At 46.3% G+C, this 20,223-nt stretch overlaps 1 protein-coding gene across 1 annotated transcript in view; it reads right to left on the minus strand.

Moving 5' to 3' along the window:
- MAML3 (mastermind like transcriptional coactivator 3) overlaps nt 1–19,412 on the minus strand; it is a 451,114-nt gene extending 431,702 nt beyond the window's left edge. The window contains exon 1 of the mRNA XM_081540610.1: nt 18,046–19,412. Within this exon, the coding sequence (XP_081396736.1) occupies nt 18,046–18,516 (471 nt within the window). The 5' untranslated portion in view covers nt 18,517–19,412. The remainder of the gene's footprint in view (nt 1–18,045) is intronic.
- Nucleotides 19,413–20,223: the final 811 nt, after the last annotated feature.

Here is a 20,223-nt window from a genome sequence, read left to right on the forward strand (position 1 = left end):
TTCCCAGTAGATTCGGCCTTGGGATGACATTTGTTCAGGAGAAAAAGAAATTCACTCATTCCAACACCAGAACGAAACCTTTATGGGTGTTCTGCAAAAAAAAAAAAAGAAGTCCCCTAGACATCAAGAATGGGCTTCCCAAGCGCCACTAGTGGTAAAGAACCCACTTGCCAATGCAGGAGACAGGAGACCTGGGTTCGATCCCTGGGTCGGGAAGATCCCCTGGAGGAGGACATGACAACCCGCTCCAGTATTCTTGCCTGGAGGATCCCAAGGACAGAGGGGCCTGGAGAGCTACAGTCCATAGCATCGCAAAGAGACACGACTGAACTGACTTAGCACATACACACAAAGAGATCAAGAATATGGTGACACTTGGTGCTCCTCAATCACGGTATCAACGCCACCGGTCTTCTTTTCAGCTCCTGAAATAAAAATATTCTCCCGCACGCAGCACAATAGCACAGGCTACCGCTCTTCCTCATGGAGTGTGATTCTCTCTGAAACTCGCCTTCTGCTACGTTTGCAGGAACCACTCTCCCAGGACCATGTGGCCTTTCTGGGTCTTTTCTTGCACTCTGGAGTCAAGAAGAAAGGAACCAGAATGAGTGACCCTGACTCCACAGAGGCTGAAGTCGTGAAGGATTCAGGATGCTGGTACAACTCTGGCCGGTGTGGGGCACGGTCACAGGGCAGCCAAGGAGAACCCTCTGAGCAAAGTGGAGTTAATTAGTCTTTTTATGCACACACACATGCCAGCTTCACACATCTAAAAAACACACCCATGCTAAGCAAAAGGCCTATTTTAGCAGCATCTTGTAAAAACTAGATAGACGGGTATACACGTTCCCTTGGAGCAGCAGCCCTGGCCCTGAGGTACTAGCTGGCTTTAGCTATCCTAGTCTTAAGAATCAAGAGGGAACATGCAAAGCGCATCTGAAAAGCACTAAACACAAAACAAAGCAATGGTCACTCTCGCCAGAAGAAGTGAGCCCTGATGAATTAATGCATCTCTAATAACTCACTGGCAGTCCTGCAGAAAATTTCCCTTTGGTAATGGAGCCACTGGGCTGCGATGGAAAAAAAGATCCTAGTTTCTCCTTGCGGAACAAATGATCTGATTAGTGACCAAAGGAAGGAGGCGTGAACGCTGCCCAAGTCTGAGTCAGCCACAGTACAGCCCGGCTGGCCTGGAGCCAAGAGCCCTCCTGCCAAGGAGACTAGAAGTTTCTGAAGAGCCACCACAGGCCCGATGCTTCGAGTCACTCGGACAAAAGCCGGTCACTGAGTCCAACAACTGGGTTGCCAGGCACCATATGCTTGGCAATATTGTCCTCCTGCAGCACAGGGGCCTGTGCGCCGGGCTCCTGTGTGCTGCACAGCTGTCAGCCCAGGCGCTGTTTTATCATTATTTTCACTGTTTTATTACTTTTCTGGGAATTCAAATCAGTGTAACCGCGCTTGATGCGTCGGGTGAAAAATGGTGTCTCCCTCCCCCCTCCTCCTTCAACCTAATGAATTGCCTTTTTTCATATCAAAGAGTAATGAGCACCAAACCACATAATATTTATTCATGGAACAAAAGACAGAGGGATGGAGGGGGTGGGGGGAAGCAGAACCAGTTCCTGGGTGTGGAGAGGAGAAAAGCTGGACGTTTTAAAGGAGCTCTTCCTGCTGATCTCCGGTGATACGGGGTTCTGTGTGCAGGAAAAGCCAAACCTTTCCAAGCTCCCACCTTCAGGCTAGTCCTAAGTCAATGCTTAGAGACCCTGTGGCTAAGAGCTGACACTGACTGAAAGCAACTCATCCCATAGAGTTGACATGACCTGGCTCAACATTTTCTTTCTCAGTGAAACTCTTCTACACAGCTTTCTCTCCTCTCTTGTGAGCACTCACCAGGTATATCTCAGAACATTCTAGACAGATCCCTTTTTTCCGGATCACCGTGACCTCCACTGTGGATGAGGGCTTGATCCGGCCCAGGGAGGAAGAGCCACAGGAATAATGGTGACAGGGGAGCCTTATTTGCTCATTTCTTTTATTAGACGATGTGAATTTTACCCACTTCCCCTCCCTTTTTGCCAAAGTCAAGCTCACACTCTGTTTCACGTTTTCTTTTCAATCCAAAAAACAGAAAATAAGTACAATAGTAGGAATAATTTAAGCCAACTCACGGTTAACCTCCTTCCCTATAGACACTGAGATGGGTCTCCTATGCAAAACATCCCCAAATTGGGAGGGACTACCAAGTCAAGTTAATATGCCAAATGAACCATGTTTCTTGAAGGCCACATCCCCCCATGCAGAAGTCACCAAAGTGAAAGGAACACTTTCCTTTAATGTATGAAGGCTATTAAACACAGGTTTCTCAAAAAATGACACAGGCTCATGCTCAGAGAAAGATTAAGAGGCACTGAGAATATTAGGAATTTTTAACACCAGTGGCTGAGTTGCTATTTCTTCCTCCCATTTCATTGCTCAGTATCTTGAATTTCTCCATCTAAAAATCCTACATTGTTATATACACTACTATATATAAAACAGCTAAACAACCAGGACCTACTAGATAGCACAGGGAACTACATTCAGTATCTTTTGTAATAACCTATAATGGAAAAGTATCTAAAAAGGAATATATATATAGCTGAATCACTTTACATCTAAAACTAACACAACATGGAAAATTAACTACACTTCAATTAAAAATGGTTTTAAAAAAATCTATGTTGGGAATAAAAAATATTTTTTAAACTACGAGAAATATTTAAATTCTTAAAAATCACACCATAATCCACTTCTTCCTATGACCCGGGCCACCCAGACAGCTGATGAATTTATCTGGATAATTTCACTCAAACCCAGTCATGGAATCCTTTGCTGAAGCAACCCTCTTGCTTCCTCCTCTTACAGTATCAGTTCTGTAAGGCTGTCAAAGCTAATTATCTCTCTTCTCTAATTTATTGCTCTTCAGTGTATCATAAACACATAGATTACAAAAAGTTGAAGAAAACAAGTGAAGTGTGCATTACACTGTGAAGGAAAAGACAGACAAATAATTATTCAGAGTATCCACTCTCTGTTAATAGAGTAATGAAAATGGCATTAGGAAGAATGGATGAAAATACCAAAGCCAGCCAATCCCCCTTCCCTCTTCCATATATGGTTGTCCCCACCCCCATGAGCCAATACCAGAAACTCCTACACCCCGTCACTTTAGGGTAAAGAGGGAAGCAAAATTCTTAGGTTGGCAGTCCTTTGACATTCCAGACCACAGATAAACACGGAGCCTACCAAACCAGTAACACAGACAACCGGCACCTCAGCAGAGGGAACAAAGACCCAGTCTGCCCTGCACACACTGTCATTAAGCTCCCTTCCTTGAAACTATTGTTACATATTTCCAAGTGTTCCAATTCCAATCTCAGACCACAAACTTCAAGTTAAAAGAAAATGCTCCTGAATGATTCATATCAGTTCTCTCAATCTAAGAACAGAATCAAACATTGAAAAAAAAAAACAAAAAAAGCAAGTCTATTTGAATTTCAATAGCCAAGAGGACAGCTATCGCAGACCTACAAAGTACCAGTGTATCTACTACTTTGCCACCCTCCAAGTTACCGTGACATGGACCAAGTTCATCAGGGTCTCCAGAGCTAGTCTATACCTGTCAAGAAAAATTTTTTTCCAGTATAGTTACTCAATGTTGTGACAAATAGCTTTTCCCAATAGTCCTTCAACAGGTTCTAAGACGTAAGCTGCGTGAAATCCAAAATCTAAAGGCATCATTTCCGTGCTTCAGTGACAAAAAACGAACATGCTTTCAAAAAATCCAATAGCAGCTGCAAACCATTTAGGAATTCCCAGTTACACAGAAAAAGACGTTTTCAACCTTTTAGCTGTAACAACTTCTAAACTGAGAAAGTTGCTTCTTTATATAAACCACCTCTGTTTACCAAACTTCAGAGGCTCTCCCGGGAAACGGCTACTGCAGGATGTGAATAGTAAGGGAATGTTACAACTGGAGAGGTGCTGACCTGCAGACCCCACTGTAAGGAAATACCTGCAGTGATTAAAGATCACCACCTGCAGATTCTGTAAAGCGGGCCACTGCTACAGCCACACGTGTTCTCATGGTGGCCAGCAGAAAGGGTGGACTGAAATCCCACAGTGGATTAGAACTGGGGACGAAAGGAGCCAAAACAGAATATGGCAGCTGGTGGCTCAGACAGTCAAGAATCTGCCTGTAATTCGGGAGACGTGGGTTCGATCCCTGAGTCGGGAAGATCCCCTGGTAAGGAAATGGCAGCCCGCTCCAGTACTCTTGCCTGGAAAATCCCATGGACAGAGGAACCTGGCGGGCTACAGTCCACAGGGTCACAGAGGTGAACACAACTTAGTGACCAAACAGCATAGGGGATGTATGTTTTACCCCCTATGGGAACTCTGGCATTATTATCATGTAGCCATTCTGAAGCCAAAACTCAAGGTCAAACCATTAAAACAGTTGTATTTCTTTTACGTACTATCCAGAAAATTTTGTCGAGCTCGGACATATGTTCGATTTCTTTGCATAAATGTTAACGTTAACCCCCAGATGTTCCTCTGCAGGAATTATATCCATAGTAATTTAACTTTCTTTAAAAAATTAGGTCTGAAACATACCTTTGATAAGATATGTTTTTTAAAAAACTCCATAATGAGATAAGACTTGATTCTGAGTATTTATTACCTATCACAAATCACCTCTGGACTCTTTCAAACAGAAATAAGAGACTGCTTTTCAAAGGAACTAGAAATTAAAAGCATATTGCAGCATTGCTATAATATCACCAGCCTTTAGAAAGTAGTTTTTACCTAGCAGCTATAGTCAGATATCTATGAAATAACTAATATTCAAAACAGAGAACCATTTGTACTGTCTACCATCAGTGTAAAGGTTTAATGTTATACTTGGGGCAAAATGCAAGGCAGTTGTCCACCTTTTACATACATGGAAGTCATCCTTCAAAGAAGACATCTTGGTGCTAGAAGTGAAAGAAACAGATCCGGGAGAATCAGAAACAAACACAGAGAAAGTCAGATGACACTCCTCAGAGGGACAGTAGACTAGCAAAAACGAAACCTGACTGTTGAAACTTGACGGTCAGCAGAAGAGTCAGAGGTTGAAGTTATATTGCGTGATCCGACCAGCAACTTGAAGGATATCTTCGTGGATCGTCCTGGCTGGCCTAGTTTCAGGATCAGGAACAAGGTCCTTGTTTCATGTGCCTAGCCAGCTCTTGCTAAGTAAGCTACTGGGGCAGAAGATATCTAGCTGTCTTTAGACTGAAGCCCCCTCCCTTAAAGGCTGCACTGTGCACACAGCTGCATTAGCTTAGCTGGCCAAAGGGGTTTTTCTCACCAAGATGCTATGTAGTGCAGCTAAATGGTACCACATAGAAAATGGCTGCCGCTAGTCAGTATCTAGATCATCATCCGAAGCAGAACTCCTGGTTTACTGCAATCATTTGGGAGAGCATGACCTCTAAAGTGGAGGCCAATCACCTACAGCTCCACCTTTGGTTTATTTCTGTGGTTCAAATCACCGCCACTGACATTCTGTACAAGCTTCCAGGTCCTACTGTCACTGTGACAAAGGTAAAACATGAGTCGGTGGTAAAGGAGATGAGGAGAGAGGGTCACCAAGGCCAGAGGTATGCGAGGCCTGGAGACAGCAAAGAGGGGGTTTTCTTAGAAAACAGCAGGGCCCAGGGAATTTCCTGCTGGTCCAGTCATTGAGACTTGGCCTTCCGATGGGGGTGCTACCAGGGATTCAATCCCTGGTTGGGGAGCTGAGGTCCCACATGCCTGAAGGCCAAAAACCCAAAACCCAAAACAGAAGCAATATGGTAACCAATTCAATGAGCAAGTGAGTGCTCAGTCGTGTCTGACTCTTTACAACCCCATGGACTGTAGCCCACCAGGCTTCCCTGTCCATGGGATTCTCCAGGCAAGAATACTGGAGTTGGTTATCATTTCCTATTACAAGGGATCTTCCCAACCCAGGAATCCAACTCGCATCTCCTGCATCTCCTACATTGGCAGACAGATTCTTTACCACTAGCGCCACCAAAATTTTTTAAATCGTCCACATCAAAAAAATAAAAATCTTATAAAAATTAAACAGCAGAGCCAACCAAGGACCAACACTTCCAGGGATCTTCATGCTGGGCTCCTGTTCAAACAGATCTGAAAACCTAAAGGAAGGTGACGATTGCTTCTGGGGACAGCATGGTTCTTTAGAAAAGGCGGCTGCTCACACCATCTTTTCAAGACAGAACCCTTCAGCCTGGCGAAGGCGAAACACCACTGTAGCCAAGAGCATAGATTCTGTAGCCAAACTGCTGCGGCTCTTGTAAAAATACAGGCTATAGTTCTTAGAATCTAACTGGAGGGCAGCTGCCATGCCAAAGTTAAATCAAAACGACAAAGAAGGGCAGTCTTGAGACCACTTCACCTGTATGCTGAAAACTGATAGGATTTCTCCTGTCTAAACAAACAGTGTAAACTAACTGTAGAGGCAAGTCCATTTTGATGCATTTTCTTCAGTTGGCCAGGTCAGCAGGTTGTTATTACCATGTTACACAGATGACTGGATTAGTCAGGGTAATTGAACCTGGAGGAAGTGGCAACTCACAGACCTGTGATTTTTACGACCACTCAAACCTGCACACACGGCCACCCCAGGTACCGTGTCACCAACAGAAAGATATTTTACACATAAAGCCATGCAGGCCTGGGGAACACCAAGCTCAAGAAAGGTACAGAAAACTACAAAACTTGTTCAAGACAGTGAATTCCCCATGTTCACAGCCTGAACCAGCACTGGTTAACTAGACTCCTACTCACTTCATCACTGGGACCAGATGAAAAGGAAGAAAGTCATTTCTGTAAGATGTATGGCCAGATACACAGCCTTTAAAAATTAACAGTGTTGACGTAGACTGCAATGACACACACTAAGCGCTAGAGCTGATACTTTTTTTTTTTTAAGCCATATTTTTCAGGAGACACAATTATCACTTGCCCTAAAATGGATTATAATAAATAAGATCCAGGATCTATGTTAAACAATATTAAATTAAGAGATTTGCCTTCTTCAGAAGAAACAGACTTCTTCTGTTTATACATATTACATGTATGGAAAAAAGTCCAAATTTGTGCTACAGAAATCTCACTTATGTACAAGGATAAATGGATAAGGATGTCCACTGCAATTAAGTAAGGCTTAATTGGCAGAAAATGAGAAACTACCAGTCTCTCAAAGTATGGGATCATTCAATCAATTTTGCGATATTTTATTCTGGAATGGGGGGCTTCCCAGGTGCCACAGTGATAAAGAATCCACCTGCCAATACAGGAGATTCTGGAGATGTGGGTTCAATCCCTGGGTCAGGAAGATCCCTTGGAGGAGGAAATAGTAACCCACTCCAGTATTCTTGCCTGGAGAATCCCATGGACAGAGAAGCCTGGGGGGCTATAGTCCATGGGGTCACAAAGTCAGACACAACTGAGCAACTGAACACACACACAGGTGGGTCTTTTTTTCTTCTTCTATTTTTTTTTTTTTCTGGCTGTACCAAATGGCTTGTGGGATCTTAGTTCCCTGACCTGGGATCAACCCCGGATCCTTGGCAGTGAAAGTATAGAGTTTTAACAACTGAACCACCAGGGAATTCCCAGGTAGTTCTTTTTCTATCATGAGGATATGAAGAGGATGAAAGAGGCAAAAGCCCTATCCTCTTATAACTGGTATTTTATTTTCATATTGTTTAATAAAAGTTTTATCATTAAAAAAAGAAGGAAGTTGTCATCGCCAACATTTCAGCTAATTGAACAACTTCTGCTGGAACATTCTGGCTCATCACCACAGCCCATTTCATCTGTGAACAGTTTCTATTTTCATATAATTTTTTTTTAATATATTAAACCAACCTTTGATCCAAATAACCGCCAACCACTGATCCTAACTTTATCCCCTAGAGGCCACAAAGAGAGCATCTAATCCTTTCTTCATGTGATAGCCCTTCAAATATTTTAAGAAAGCAATCATATCATCTCCCAAATCAGACGAAACACCTCCAGGTCTTCCAACTGCTCTTCATGTGACATGGTTTCAAGTCCCTGCGCCTTCCTGCTTGTTCCTTTCCAAATGCTCCCTCTAATTTCTCCTAAAAGCTTGACGTCAAGCCGTGATTATGGTGCCAGTGTGTGTGTGTGCTTAGTCATTCAGTCCTGTCTGACTCTTTGCAACCCCATGGACTGTAGCGCGCCAGGGGCACCTACTCCAAAAAAAAAAAAAAGAAAGCAAGCTGATCTTGCTTTTAAAGCCTTGTTTTTAACAACCACCCTTTAATCTTATTCTCCACCACACCAACTAATCCTCTCCCCTCCACAAAGTGATTTTATTTGACAAACAGTGAAACAAATGTTGCTACAGAAAGCAATGCCAGAAACTATAGAAAGCTTGCAAGAAGATACAAAGCATTTAGTATCCTTAGGATTTCCTCAAATGTTAGCTTATGGCGTGTGCGTGCTCAGTTACTCAGTCATGTCTGACTCTTTGCAACCCCACATTCTGTAGCCTGCCAGGCTCCTCTGTCCATGGAATTCTCCAGGCAAGAATACTGGAGAGGGTTGCCATTTCCTTCTCCAGGGGATCTTCCCAACCCAGGGATCGAACACAGGTTTCCTGCATTGCAAGTGGATTCTTTACCGTCTGCGTCACCAAGGAAGCCCAAGAATACTGGAGTAGGTTGCCATTTCCTCCTCCAGGGGATCTTCCTGAGCCAGGGATGGAACCCACATCTCCTGTGTCTCCTGCATTGGCAGGCCGATTCTTTACCGCTGAGCCACCTGGGAATCCCTGTCAGCGTGTTAATAATTTCTATTAACATGTTCTCATCAAACCACAAAGACCGTTTTACCCAGCTCATTGGCAACATGAATGATGCTCAGAGAAGGCAATGGCACCCCACTCCAATACTCTTGCCTGGAAAATCCCATGGACGGAGGGGCCTGGTGGCCTGCAGTCCAAGGGGTCGCTAAGAGTCTGACACAACTGAGCGACTTCACTTTCACTTTTCACTTTCATGCATTGGAGAAGGAAATGGCAACCCACTCCAGTGTTCTTGCCTGGAGAATCCCTGGGACGGGGGAGCCTGGTGGGCTGCCGTCTATGGGGTCGCACAGAGTCGGACACGACTGAAGCGACTTAGCAGCATCAGTGAGTCCAATGACAGTAAAGACCTGGGTTCATTATGGAATCCCCCGCACCTAGAAATAGTATCCAATATGTAGCAGTTGTTCAGGACCTTGCCATGAGACCCCTGCTTCCACTTGAGTGAAATAAGCCTCAGATCACTCTAAGTCTGCACTTAGGCAGGAGGCAAAAAGTGATAGGAAAGTAATTCATAAAAACAAGCCCAGCATTTGCGTAGCACCATAAAATCTTTGGAAGTCTTACATATATTAATTCATTAGAACCAAACAACCACTCCAGGAAAGAGATGGGACAACGTTCAAAGATGCTGGGCAACTCATCCAGATAGGAGCCAGCCAGGCACAGGCCAAGGCTTTTTAGTGTTTGTTCTACTTAAGAAATCCTGGCTGTAAAGAAGCGAATGGAGGAGGCCAGCACGACTGGGTCAAGGTTACCTTCTTCCCAGGGACTGGCTGTCTACCTCATGGCAACACCACTCCCCTCTCTACCCTATAAGTAGTAAGAGTGTGTTTGAAAAGCTGTAAAGAAAGCCACACTGTATTTTCAACATTCTAGGGGAGCTCCTTGTTTAAGGCATGGTTTCTCAGTAGCAGCAACACTGATCCTTTGGACAGGGTGATTCTTTGTTGTGGCTGTATTTAGGAGGGTTAACAGCATCTCTGGCTTCTACCCACTACACAGCAGTAGCTCCCCTCCAACTGTGACAACTGAAAGTCTCCCAACACTGCCAAATGTTCAGATTGGGGGCGAAATCTCCACTAATGGAGAGTCTCTGATTTCAAGGAATCCTGTGGTAAATCCACTTAAATGGCAGAGGTAGTCATTTAAAGGAGCAGGGAAATATTTTAGGAAATTTTTTTTTCAGCTACATATGCTTTTGACATTAGCTCGGAAAAATATATATTTGAGTTTCAGTAATGTCTGCAGGTTCAGAATAGACTACTAAAATCATGTTATTGCCATAAACTCCCAAGGCACCAGGATACTGTTTACCCCAAATGAGGAAAACCTCTCTTGCCATCCATTCCAGGAGATGCCTCCAAAATCCTCACCCACCTCTTGCCTCTCTCTCTTACCACTAGAGTTTCTTAAAGCCTTTTACTGGGAACCAGTCCCTTTAGATTCACTCTCAATCATCAAGTTACTTTCAGCATCTAACAAACAATCAAAGAAAGAAAAATAACCTACCACTGTGAGAAGGAAGGGCACTAGCAGAGCTTGTCTTTAGAGCTGTGCAATCCTTTTGAGTCACAGTTACAACCCAGGTTGAATCTGCACAAATAGACTCAGCATTTCAGGCTTTTCTTTTGAAGGGAAAGAAGCCCCTGTCCCGACATGTGTTTTCTGGAGGTGGAGAGAGATACTGTGAGAGAGACATGGTAATGGTTCTAATGTCTTCACGTGCACAAGCACAATTGATTGTGTGGAGGACTGGAGAGTCCGTAGCATGAAACGTTACAAAACCAGATTCTACCCAATAGGATGGGGACTTAAGGAGTTAAAACATCCTGGAGGCTGTTAGTTTAAATATTTCATTCAAGCTTTCTATGGTTGTTAAGCCATTGCTCAAGGAAGATGAGTGTTAGTTATTCTTACTTTAAAAGATTCTACTTCAGCACCTGATGCAAAGAGCCGACTCATTGGAAAAGACCCTGATGCTGGAAAAGATGGAAGGCAAAAGGAGAAAGCGGCAGCAGAGGATAAAATGGTTAGATAGCATCACTGACTCAATGGGCATGAACAATACCTGGGAGATAGTTAGTAGAGGGGAGAAGGAAATGGCAACCCACTCCAGTGGAGAATCCTGTGGACAGAGGAGCCTGGTGGGCTGCCGTCTATGGGGTCGCACAGAGTCGGACATGATTGAAGTGACTCAGCAGCAGCAGCAGCAGTTAGTAGGGGACAGAGGAGCCTGGTGTGCTGCAGTCTATGGGATGGCAAAAAGTCAGACACCACTTTGTGACTAAACAACAACTTCAGCATACAAGTCATTCTAACCAATGGAAGGTCCAATATAATTAAAGAGTGGTGTCTAAATTATTAAGAAATCACTTTCCTTATGTCAGAGGAAGTACTGCTGGTCTTTTGAGATTTTTATTAAATTCCCCCAAGAATAGTAGGCACAGATTGCCCTTAAGAAAAACCAACCCTGAACCATAGTAGTATTGGCTTTTTCTGTGCACATATGTATGGTGGCCCTACAGGAACACTGTGCTTCTTTCCCAAATGGAGTTGCTTATCCATAGCTAAAAAGCCCCTCAACTGTTTAACAGATGGAATAGCCAGGTATACCTTAAAAAGAAAAAAAAAAAAAAGTGTGTATCTTCTCTGACCCATGGAATGGAACACTATGATCTTTAAGTATTCATTATATGGCAGGCCCTCAACTTCATCTTCTGAGTAATTTCATTCAGTATTATTCCTTTAGTTCTTTAAGCTTTGCTAAACAACAAAAAAAGTGTTTTATTTTTCTAAGTTTAGGGAAATTAATTATTTTTGGTGATAACTAATTCTCCAAAAGCTCCATTTCCATCTCGCAAACACGAATCGATGAATTTTTGGAATGTGTTTGTCTGAAAAGCATGCTGTATCTTTTAATGAAAATTTAATTTGGGGGATCCAATAACTCCGGCATGGTCATCTGTAAATCAGCTTTGTTTGTAGTGTCAAATTAGTTTGAAACTACAGGCAAATAAGCATATTATTTTACTTAAAATGTCATGCAAAGGGGGAAATAACAGCCTGAAACTGTTATGAAGTCACTGGCATCAGGGCTAATGCTGACTAAATAACACATACCTGTTATTTCCTTAAACCTAGCTTAAATAATACTGAAAATCTACCAAAAAAAAATACTACATTGTCAAAGTCTTGGATGCAAGAGTGTGATTTAGCACTTTCACTTCTATGAAGCACTATGAACTGTGTACCAGTATCGTAGAATGAATGAATGACATTTAAAAATTCAGTCTATTCTCTATGATTTGCGCTAATGAAGAATAAATGGTATACTAACTTAAACCCATAATTAATCCAAAATAATTGGTATCTTATCCAATTCACTACTTATAAGAGGAGGAAGCACCAAAATTGTCTTATTGCTTCTTCCCATTATTTGGTAAAAGTGCGAAAGATCAGTGAAAAGACCAAAAGGTTGGCAGCAGGTGGAGAAAAGAAAAACAAAGCAAACAGCTGGATCTGAAAACTCAGTAATCAGCCTTTGAAAATGCAAAGCTATTTGGGAGAATTAAAAGGCAAATATTATGAAAATCTTGGGACTGAGTTTTAAATATGTTCCTTTTTATAAGATTTTGATGTCTGATTGATGTCACAGTTCTCTATGATGGGTAATGTGGAAAGAGATGACAGAATTTAGCCATATTAAGCTCAGGAATGTAGCACAGAAGTGTTAATTAATACACATGGACTACTGATCACAAGTAAAACTCCATGACATTAAATAAAACGTAAGTACTAGAGATGTCTTCAAAAATTACTATGTAGTGTACAGAACGGTTTATTATACTGGATTCCTTCTCTGGTAGCAGCACTTATGAGAGAGGGAAAGACTCCTGCATTCATATCTCAACCAAATGGAAAAACCCAATCAGAAACCTTTTTCACAACAGTTAGCTATCAGTCTCAGAGAGATATGTAGAAAACGACTCTGTACAACTCCATTTTATTGTTTAAAATTCTCGTCCTTCTTTCAGAAATATCAGTACACCATATCCATGGAGTGTTTATTTTCTTCGTATCAGGTGGCAGAAAACCTCCAAAGATTCTAACAAAGCAGGATAGAAAGCATCAAACATGCTATCCCCCTGAAAACTCAGCTTTCCCTGATAAGAAACTCAGCCTGAAGAGCATTTTAGATTATGATAAATGATTAACTATGCTTTTACTTTTCTGATCATTGGCTACCCAGTACTAAATAAAATGTGCCACAACTAAAGAACATACCTAACACAATTAAGTATGTAGTGGTGCTTCTTCGTCTTCTTCTTTTGCAATGCTTCTTGAGAATTAAAAGACAAACACTTGTGAAGGGAAATGAAATTTCAAAAAGTTTTTCACAAACTTAAGCCACACCCTGTGTCTCTATGGAAAGTTTTTCAAGAGACATTGTCAAATCCTGTCACCCAGGAGAGCAGTAGAACAGGATAAGCCAGAGAAAAAGTTCATAAGAAAGATTCAGAAATGGTTTGACATAACAGGCTTGCAAAAACACTTGACTACAAAGCCAGTAATTTACCTTCAACAGGATAAGCAAAAGCAAACCAGCTTCATTTATAAGGCGGTTTAGCCCTGGACTAGTATATTGATATTTCCTGTATCTCTTCCAGGAGGTGATGAGAACACTTTGGATCAGTTCAGTTGTTCAGTCGTGTCCGACTCTTTGCAACCCCATGGACTGCAGCACAACAGGCATCCCTGTCCATCATCAACTCCCAGAGCTTGCCCAAACTCATGTCCATCGAAGCCATCCAACCATCTCATCCTCTGTTGTCCCCTTCTCCCCCTGCTTTCAATCTTTCCCAGCATCAGGGTCTTTTCCGAAGAAAAGACTGGAAATCCAAACACTTTGGATAGACTGTAGTTTTGCCTAAAACTCAGCTTATTATCAAATAAACAATGTGATAAACTCTTAAGAGCAGGAATCACATAGATTTATGCAGTCTCTAAGCTGTGTATAAATTAAGCACACTGTGAAAGTTATGATAGTGCTGATAGGTAGAAAGGTCATGAAAACAGAATTTATCCAGGTCAAGTAAACTACCACCATTTGAGATCCTGAAGGCTGCATCCTCATGCAGCATTTAGTATGCCTGAATGAGAACGAACTTGTCAATTGGAATTTATCTTAAAATTTATCCAGGGGTTCAGTTTCAAGTACAGAAAATGAACAATGGCTCATTCTGCTACAACAAACAAAACTACTTCAGGAAAAGCCATCTTTTCAACTGCATTGTTCTTACCAGCAACTCTTGGGGGTGGGGGCATAGGGGTGAGACACTTCTGAATAAATAAGAGTGTGTGTAGAGAAAGTCATTTACCTACATGTCTAGAAACTATCTTTCACCTGAGGGAATGCAGCTTCAAACCCAGGCCTGGGCCATCTACTCTCTAACAGCCTATTTATTATGTGTGTGCTCAGTCATGTCCTGCTGTTTGCAACCCGTGGAGCTCCTGCCAGGCTCCTCTGTCCATGGGATTTCCCAGGCAAGAATACTGGAGTAGGTTGCCATTTCCTTCTCTGGGGATCTTCCCAAGCCAGGGATTAAACCCACATCTCCTGCCTCTCTTGCAGGTGGATTCTTTACCACTATGCCAACTGGGAAGCCCAATGGAGCTATTATGGACTCATACAAAAACCTAAGCCCTTCTCAGGAGCCTGGAGCCAAGGAAGATTTCTATGTCTCCTCACCCACCCTGCTTCTGGTTTGCTTGCTTGTTTTCCATGCCTATGCTTGTAAATGTGGAAGATAAGCAAACGAATCAAAAGAGGTAAGCCTTGATTAGACTGCCTTCTGAACCCAAATCAAGCAGAAAGAGAACTAATCGATATTTAGTACTTTAGACATATTGGCCCTAAGAAGGTAAACAATAGCAATAAAACAGAAAAAAATCCTATTCATCTTTATTTTTATCATCACCATTATTATTATCTGACTCTGGTTGATTGCTGCTTTTCTTTAAGGCCTTCCAAATAGAGAGCTCAATCTGAGAACTAAATATAATTGCTCTGTGCCCCCTCCCCCAGAGCCCAACTAAAATCCAGCTGCTAATTCAAGATCAACGTTTTCTTTGCAACCTGTTCTCAAGATTTTTACCTCATAAACAGGCCAAGTTGAAATACTCTTTCATTTCAGGGATCTATGTAAAATTTTGAACTAATTATCTTTAAAGCAAAAATAACTTGTAGGGGAGGATGTTAACTTTTTCCCCTTTATTTTATGTGATACATAGAATTTACATGCAACTTGATTTAAGATTGGAGGCTGTTAATTTTCATTACACTCATCACATAAACTTGTGCCACGTATCAATGGGAGATGCACGTATGAAATACACTTGAAGCTAAAATATACTCCTGTACATCAGTCTCATCAATAGGCTAAATTATTGTCATAAAATTGACAGAAAAATGTTATTTTCAGGCAATCATTTTTCAAGTTTAGCTGTTAACTTGCTGAACTGGGATTCGCCATGAAACTTACAGCTTAAGACTCGTCTATTCAAGTAAGCTCTATCTTTTCATTTTCAAAAGCAAGCTCTGGCTTGGGCTTGCTATGTCCTTCCAGATAACGTCAGGACCCTGTGCTGTCTCCCACCTGCGGGTGTATCATAACCCAGGCGCGCGCACCAGGAGTCCCCTTTCTCTACCCCTCCCAGGGCCCATATGGCCCCCACGAGGGAACACAACCCAAACGCTAAAACTTTCTGGTTGCAAACTCTCCTGCTCTCGCCTGCGATCAAAAGCGACCGGGCACCGGCTTTTGTTCCCGCGTTGCCCAGCTGGCGCGGTAGTCCTCCAATCCCGAAAGGTCGGCAGAGAGGCGGTGGGACTAAGATTTTGGAGCCTCCCAAAAGAAGCCCATTCCTACGCAATCCGAGCGCGTAGGGCTTACAAAAAAACAGGAAAAGAGGGCGTGTAGGAAGCAAGGATGACATTTTCAGTGCCTTTCAAATGCTGCTTGAGTCTTAGGTACAAAAGTGAGTCTCCTCGTCCGTGGAAGGGCGCTAAAGGAGGCGGGGAGTGGGAGACGGCGCGCACCCGGAGAGAAATGGGTACCACCGGGGCACGCGAGATACAGTCGAGGTGCAGGTCCGCCCCGCCTCCCGGTACAATCAGAAAAGCTAGGGTGTCAGTGGTTTTCGGCTTCCTGTTTGTAAAGCGAGAACCTCCCTCCCTGACTCTGTGACCGTCGTTCTTCCTCCCCACCGAGTCCGCCTCTCCGCGCACGGGCGCGGGGGGAGCGCGGGTCCCCAGGGGAGGGGCAGGGCCGCCCGGCGCAGCGCCCCTCCCTGCCGGGCGGCCTCCGGAGCCCAGCCCGGCCGCGAAGCGGACAAAGCGCCTCCCGCTCCCTCCCCCACGGCCGCGTTCCAGAAGGGAGGGGGAAGGCGGGCTCGAGGAAGGTGGGAGGAGGGAAAAAAGGGGGGGCAAAGAAAAGGAGGAGGGAAGGTGCTGCCGGCGGGACTGGGCAGGATCGCGCCGAGGAGGGAGGGGAGGGGGGAGGGGCTGGGCGGCCTCGGGGAACCGGGAGGAGGGAAGGATTCTTGAAGCCCAAGATAAACAAATTGTTCCTCTTCACGTGCGGGGTGGGGGGAGGTGGGGAGTGAGCGCAGTGGCCTCTCCTCTTCCCCTCCCCCAAACCGGCTCTTTGTCACGGAACGCCGGGCGAAAGCCCGCGCCAGCACCCGCACCACCCCGGGCACCTACGACCCCCAGACCGGGGACGTGCGCTATTGATACGCCGCACACCGACAGGGCCTCCCGCGCCGCCGATCGAGGTGCGGTCTGCGGGGTACACGGGAGAAGGCGCGCGCCCCCGCTGCGCTCCTGGGTTCCCACCGCCTGCCCCACCCCGCACACGCGCGCAACCCAAACCAGGGCGGCGCGGCGGGGGAGGGGGCTGCAGACACCTTTCCCAAACTTCCGGCTCCCTCCCCGCTGCCGCCCCGAAAGGAAAGCAAAAGAACCGGAGAGTGGAGATAGGAGAAAGGATTCTACCCTCAGGGTTAGGGGGTGGGAACTGCCCCTTCCTCCGGAGAAGTTAAGCCATTGGCTGCTCCTCCTACCTCGAACCCACCCACCCAGCCATTTAAGCCTCTTTCACCTCCCCGCTACCTTCCACTCCTCCAGGCTTATCAGACCCGGAAAGTTGGTGGGGAACGGGGCGGGAGACAGAAGCGGAGAAAGCTCCGTGCAAGCAAGTTTAAGAGGAGGAGGGGAGAGAGTCCCCAGCGAAGTTGCGTGGCGGGGACTCTCGGCGCAAGCCCAGGGAATCTCTCTCCCCTCCCGCCCCGGCGAGCCGCTCCTGCATGGACCCTCGGGGCCGCTCCACCTGCCAGGCCAGCTGGGGGTCTCGAACAGTGAGGGAGCGCACCCGCGCCCCGCATCCGCGCGCGCCCTCGCCGACGCGCGCGCGCGCGCCGCCACCCTCGCTTGTGTCTCACCCACTTCAAAGTTCATTCACAAAACTCTCAGACTTTCTCAGCCCAAAGGGGGTGAGCCGGAGAGAGGAGGCGAGAGCATCTCCATCCCTCCTCCTCCCCACGGGGTTCGAGAGCCTGGTGCCCGCCCAGAATCTGCGACAGCATCAATTCCTCCCTACACCCGGCGGATGTGCTGAGCGGGGTGGGCGAAGGGGGACGGGTCTGGGGAGCCCAGGCGGCGAGGTGAGGGATGGGGTAGGGAGCGGTGAGGAGGAGGAGCGAGGTTTCAAGTCAGTACACTCTTTCAAATCGGTATCTAAGAAAGGGAGAGGGGGGTAAAACTTTTCCAGTGCCTTACTCCAACGCTCCTCTAGGCTCCCTCCGCCCCTTGCAGTCGTGACTGGCTTCCCCCCCTCTCGCCCCCTCTTCCCCAAATCTGACAACCCTGACAGTTTAACAGGTAGCGGCGACCGCAGCTTTTACCTCAAAAAAGTTGACGTTAACCCCTCGGCTTCAGCCCACCTCGCCCGCCGTGCAAATCAGATCCCCGCGCCCCCTTGTTAAGAAGCTCCACGCGCCCCCCCCATGCGCGCGCCCCGTGCCCGCTGCCAGCGCGCCCTCACCATGATCAGCGTGTGGTTCCTCTGCTCCGCCGAGGCAGCCTCCGCATCTTGCTGGGGTTTGCTCTGGTGCTGGTGCTTGCCGGTGCCGGCGCCCGATTTCTTGGCCCTCTGCTCCAAGGTCCGCTGGTAGAGGTTCACGGTGTCCCGCCGCTCCAGCTCCAGCTGCTCCACCTGAGCCTGCTGGTACCTGTTCTCGCAGTTGACGTGGTGCCGCCGGCAGCCTTCGATGCGCTGGCGGAGCCGCTCCACCACCGTGCTGTGCTTGGGGACGGCCGCCGATCCGCCGCCCGGGCCCCCGGAGCCGCCGCTGCCGCAGCCGGCAGCGGGGTGATTGCTACACGGAGCAGCGGGAGTACTATTGGGAGTATTATTCACACCGATCCCGGCCCCGCCGAGGCTGCTGTTCAGGCTACTGTTGATGCAAATACTACTGCCATTCGCGGCAGCAGCGGGGGCTGCGAAATCCCCCATCCTGCTCCCCGGGCACACTATTTTGGAAGAACTTTTTTTATCCACCCCCTATCAGCCTCCTCCTTGGGTCCAAGGATTAAAATAGTTTAAGTGGAACGCGGGGGAGACGCAAGCACATGGATGGAAACAGCGATCCCGACCGGGCGAAAAAAAGGGGGGGGGGGAGATTTTGGGGTGGTTTTTTTGTTTCCTTTTTTTAAACTGTAAAGCTCGAGGGGAAAAAAGGGGGGTGTTATCAGAATACCATCAGACACCTATCAACAAAAAGAATCACAACAAACTGAGCCAGCAGCAAATCGGATTGCAACTCAAGGGAAGATCCGCTCTTCGCCTGCCTTCTTTTCATAATCCATTATTTTCTAATAAATTCCAAGAGATTTCCGGTAGTTGGCAAGCATTTTCTCCCTACGTACCGAAAAACACAACCCATGTACACACACAAGCATATGCCTCCAGTGCGGACACGCGCGACACACACTCACTCCACACCGCATCGGAAAACGGCAAGCTTGCTTATTGCATTTTCCTTCCACAAAAAAGTTTTGGTGTTTATGCCGCCCCGTGTTCTCAAAGTACTTTGGCTGCTCAGTTGCATTTCACAGGAACCTAGATATCGAATCCTTGGGCTGGGGGAAGTAAACACATGGACAGTCCGAGGCGACTGCAAAAGTAGATCGGTGAAGTCCTTTGCAAAACGCCGCGCGGAGAGCAGCCCCTAACGCTCGGCTGGGCTGCCGCTGCCGCCGCTGCTCCTGCCACCATCACAATGATCGACTGCTCGCCGCCGCCGCCGCCGCCGCCGCCGCCGCCGCCGCCGCCTCCTCCTCCTCCTCTCGCTCCTCCACCTCCTCCTCCTCCTCCATGCCAGCGGAGTGATATCAGGACGCGCGAGCTCAGTAAACACGGCAGCGGCGGCGGCTGGAGGCCGTGAGACAAGCCCGGGGACACGGCGCAAAACCCGGCCCGGACTCTCACCCGGCAGGAGCGGGTGCGGCGCGCACCGGCCCCCAGCACCCAGCTCCCGCCTCCCTCCGCTCTTCCTCCCCGCCCCTCGCACGCCCCCAACCTCACTGCCACCCAGACTGGGAAGCTGGCGCTGACAGAAAAGAGAAAAAGATTCTGGGGGATCTCGGGAATTAATCAACTTTTGACCTGTGTGTGTGTGTTTCTGTGTGTGTGTGTGTGTGTGTGCGCGCGCGCGCGCTCGCGCCTGGGTGTATGTGTGCGTGTGTGCACGCGCGGACCGCCGCGTGGACGCGCTTGGCTGGATTTCCTTATTCCAAGCAAGGTATCAAGCGATCCCAAGTTGTTGATGTACATTTATGCACATATTGCAGAACTGTGCATGACCAGGCAGAAACATTAAAGCTTCGCAGCAGTTGTCTGTCATCCCTATCCATGTGGAAAGAAAAAGGCAAATGAGTGGCTTGTTTTTAAAACCCAGGTAAGAAGTCCTCGGTAGTAGTAACCCTGCTTATGGACACTTTTTCAAACTCTAGGCCAATCTTAACACACAAAAGCGGAATCCTGAACAAAAAGAAATAGGCAACAAAAAACTTGGAATGTTATTTGATTCGCTGTACATGATTGTTGTTATTAGGGCAATTATTGTTTTACTTACCCTTGGAAAAAAATTAAAATAAAGCAAGCAGGGACTTAAAGGTGAGACTAACAGTACATTTTAACAGACTGTTTTGAACACTAGGT

The sequence above is a fragment of the Giraffa tippelskirchi genome, chromosome 11 (assembly GCF_054371585.1).
Source record: "Giraffa tippelskirchi isolate mGirTip1 chromosome 11, T2T-mGirTip1v1.2.pri, whole genome shotgun sequence".
Classification (NCBI taxonomy): Eukaryota; Metazoa; Chordata; class Mammalia; order Artiodactyla; family Giraffidae; genus Giraffa; species Giraffa tippelskirchi.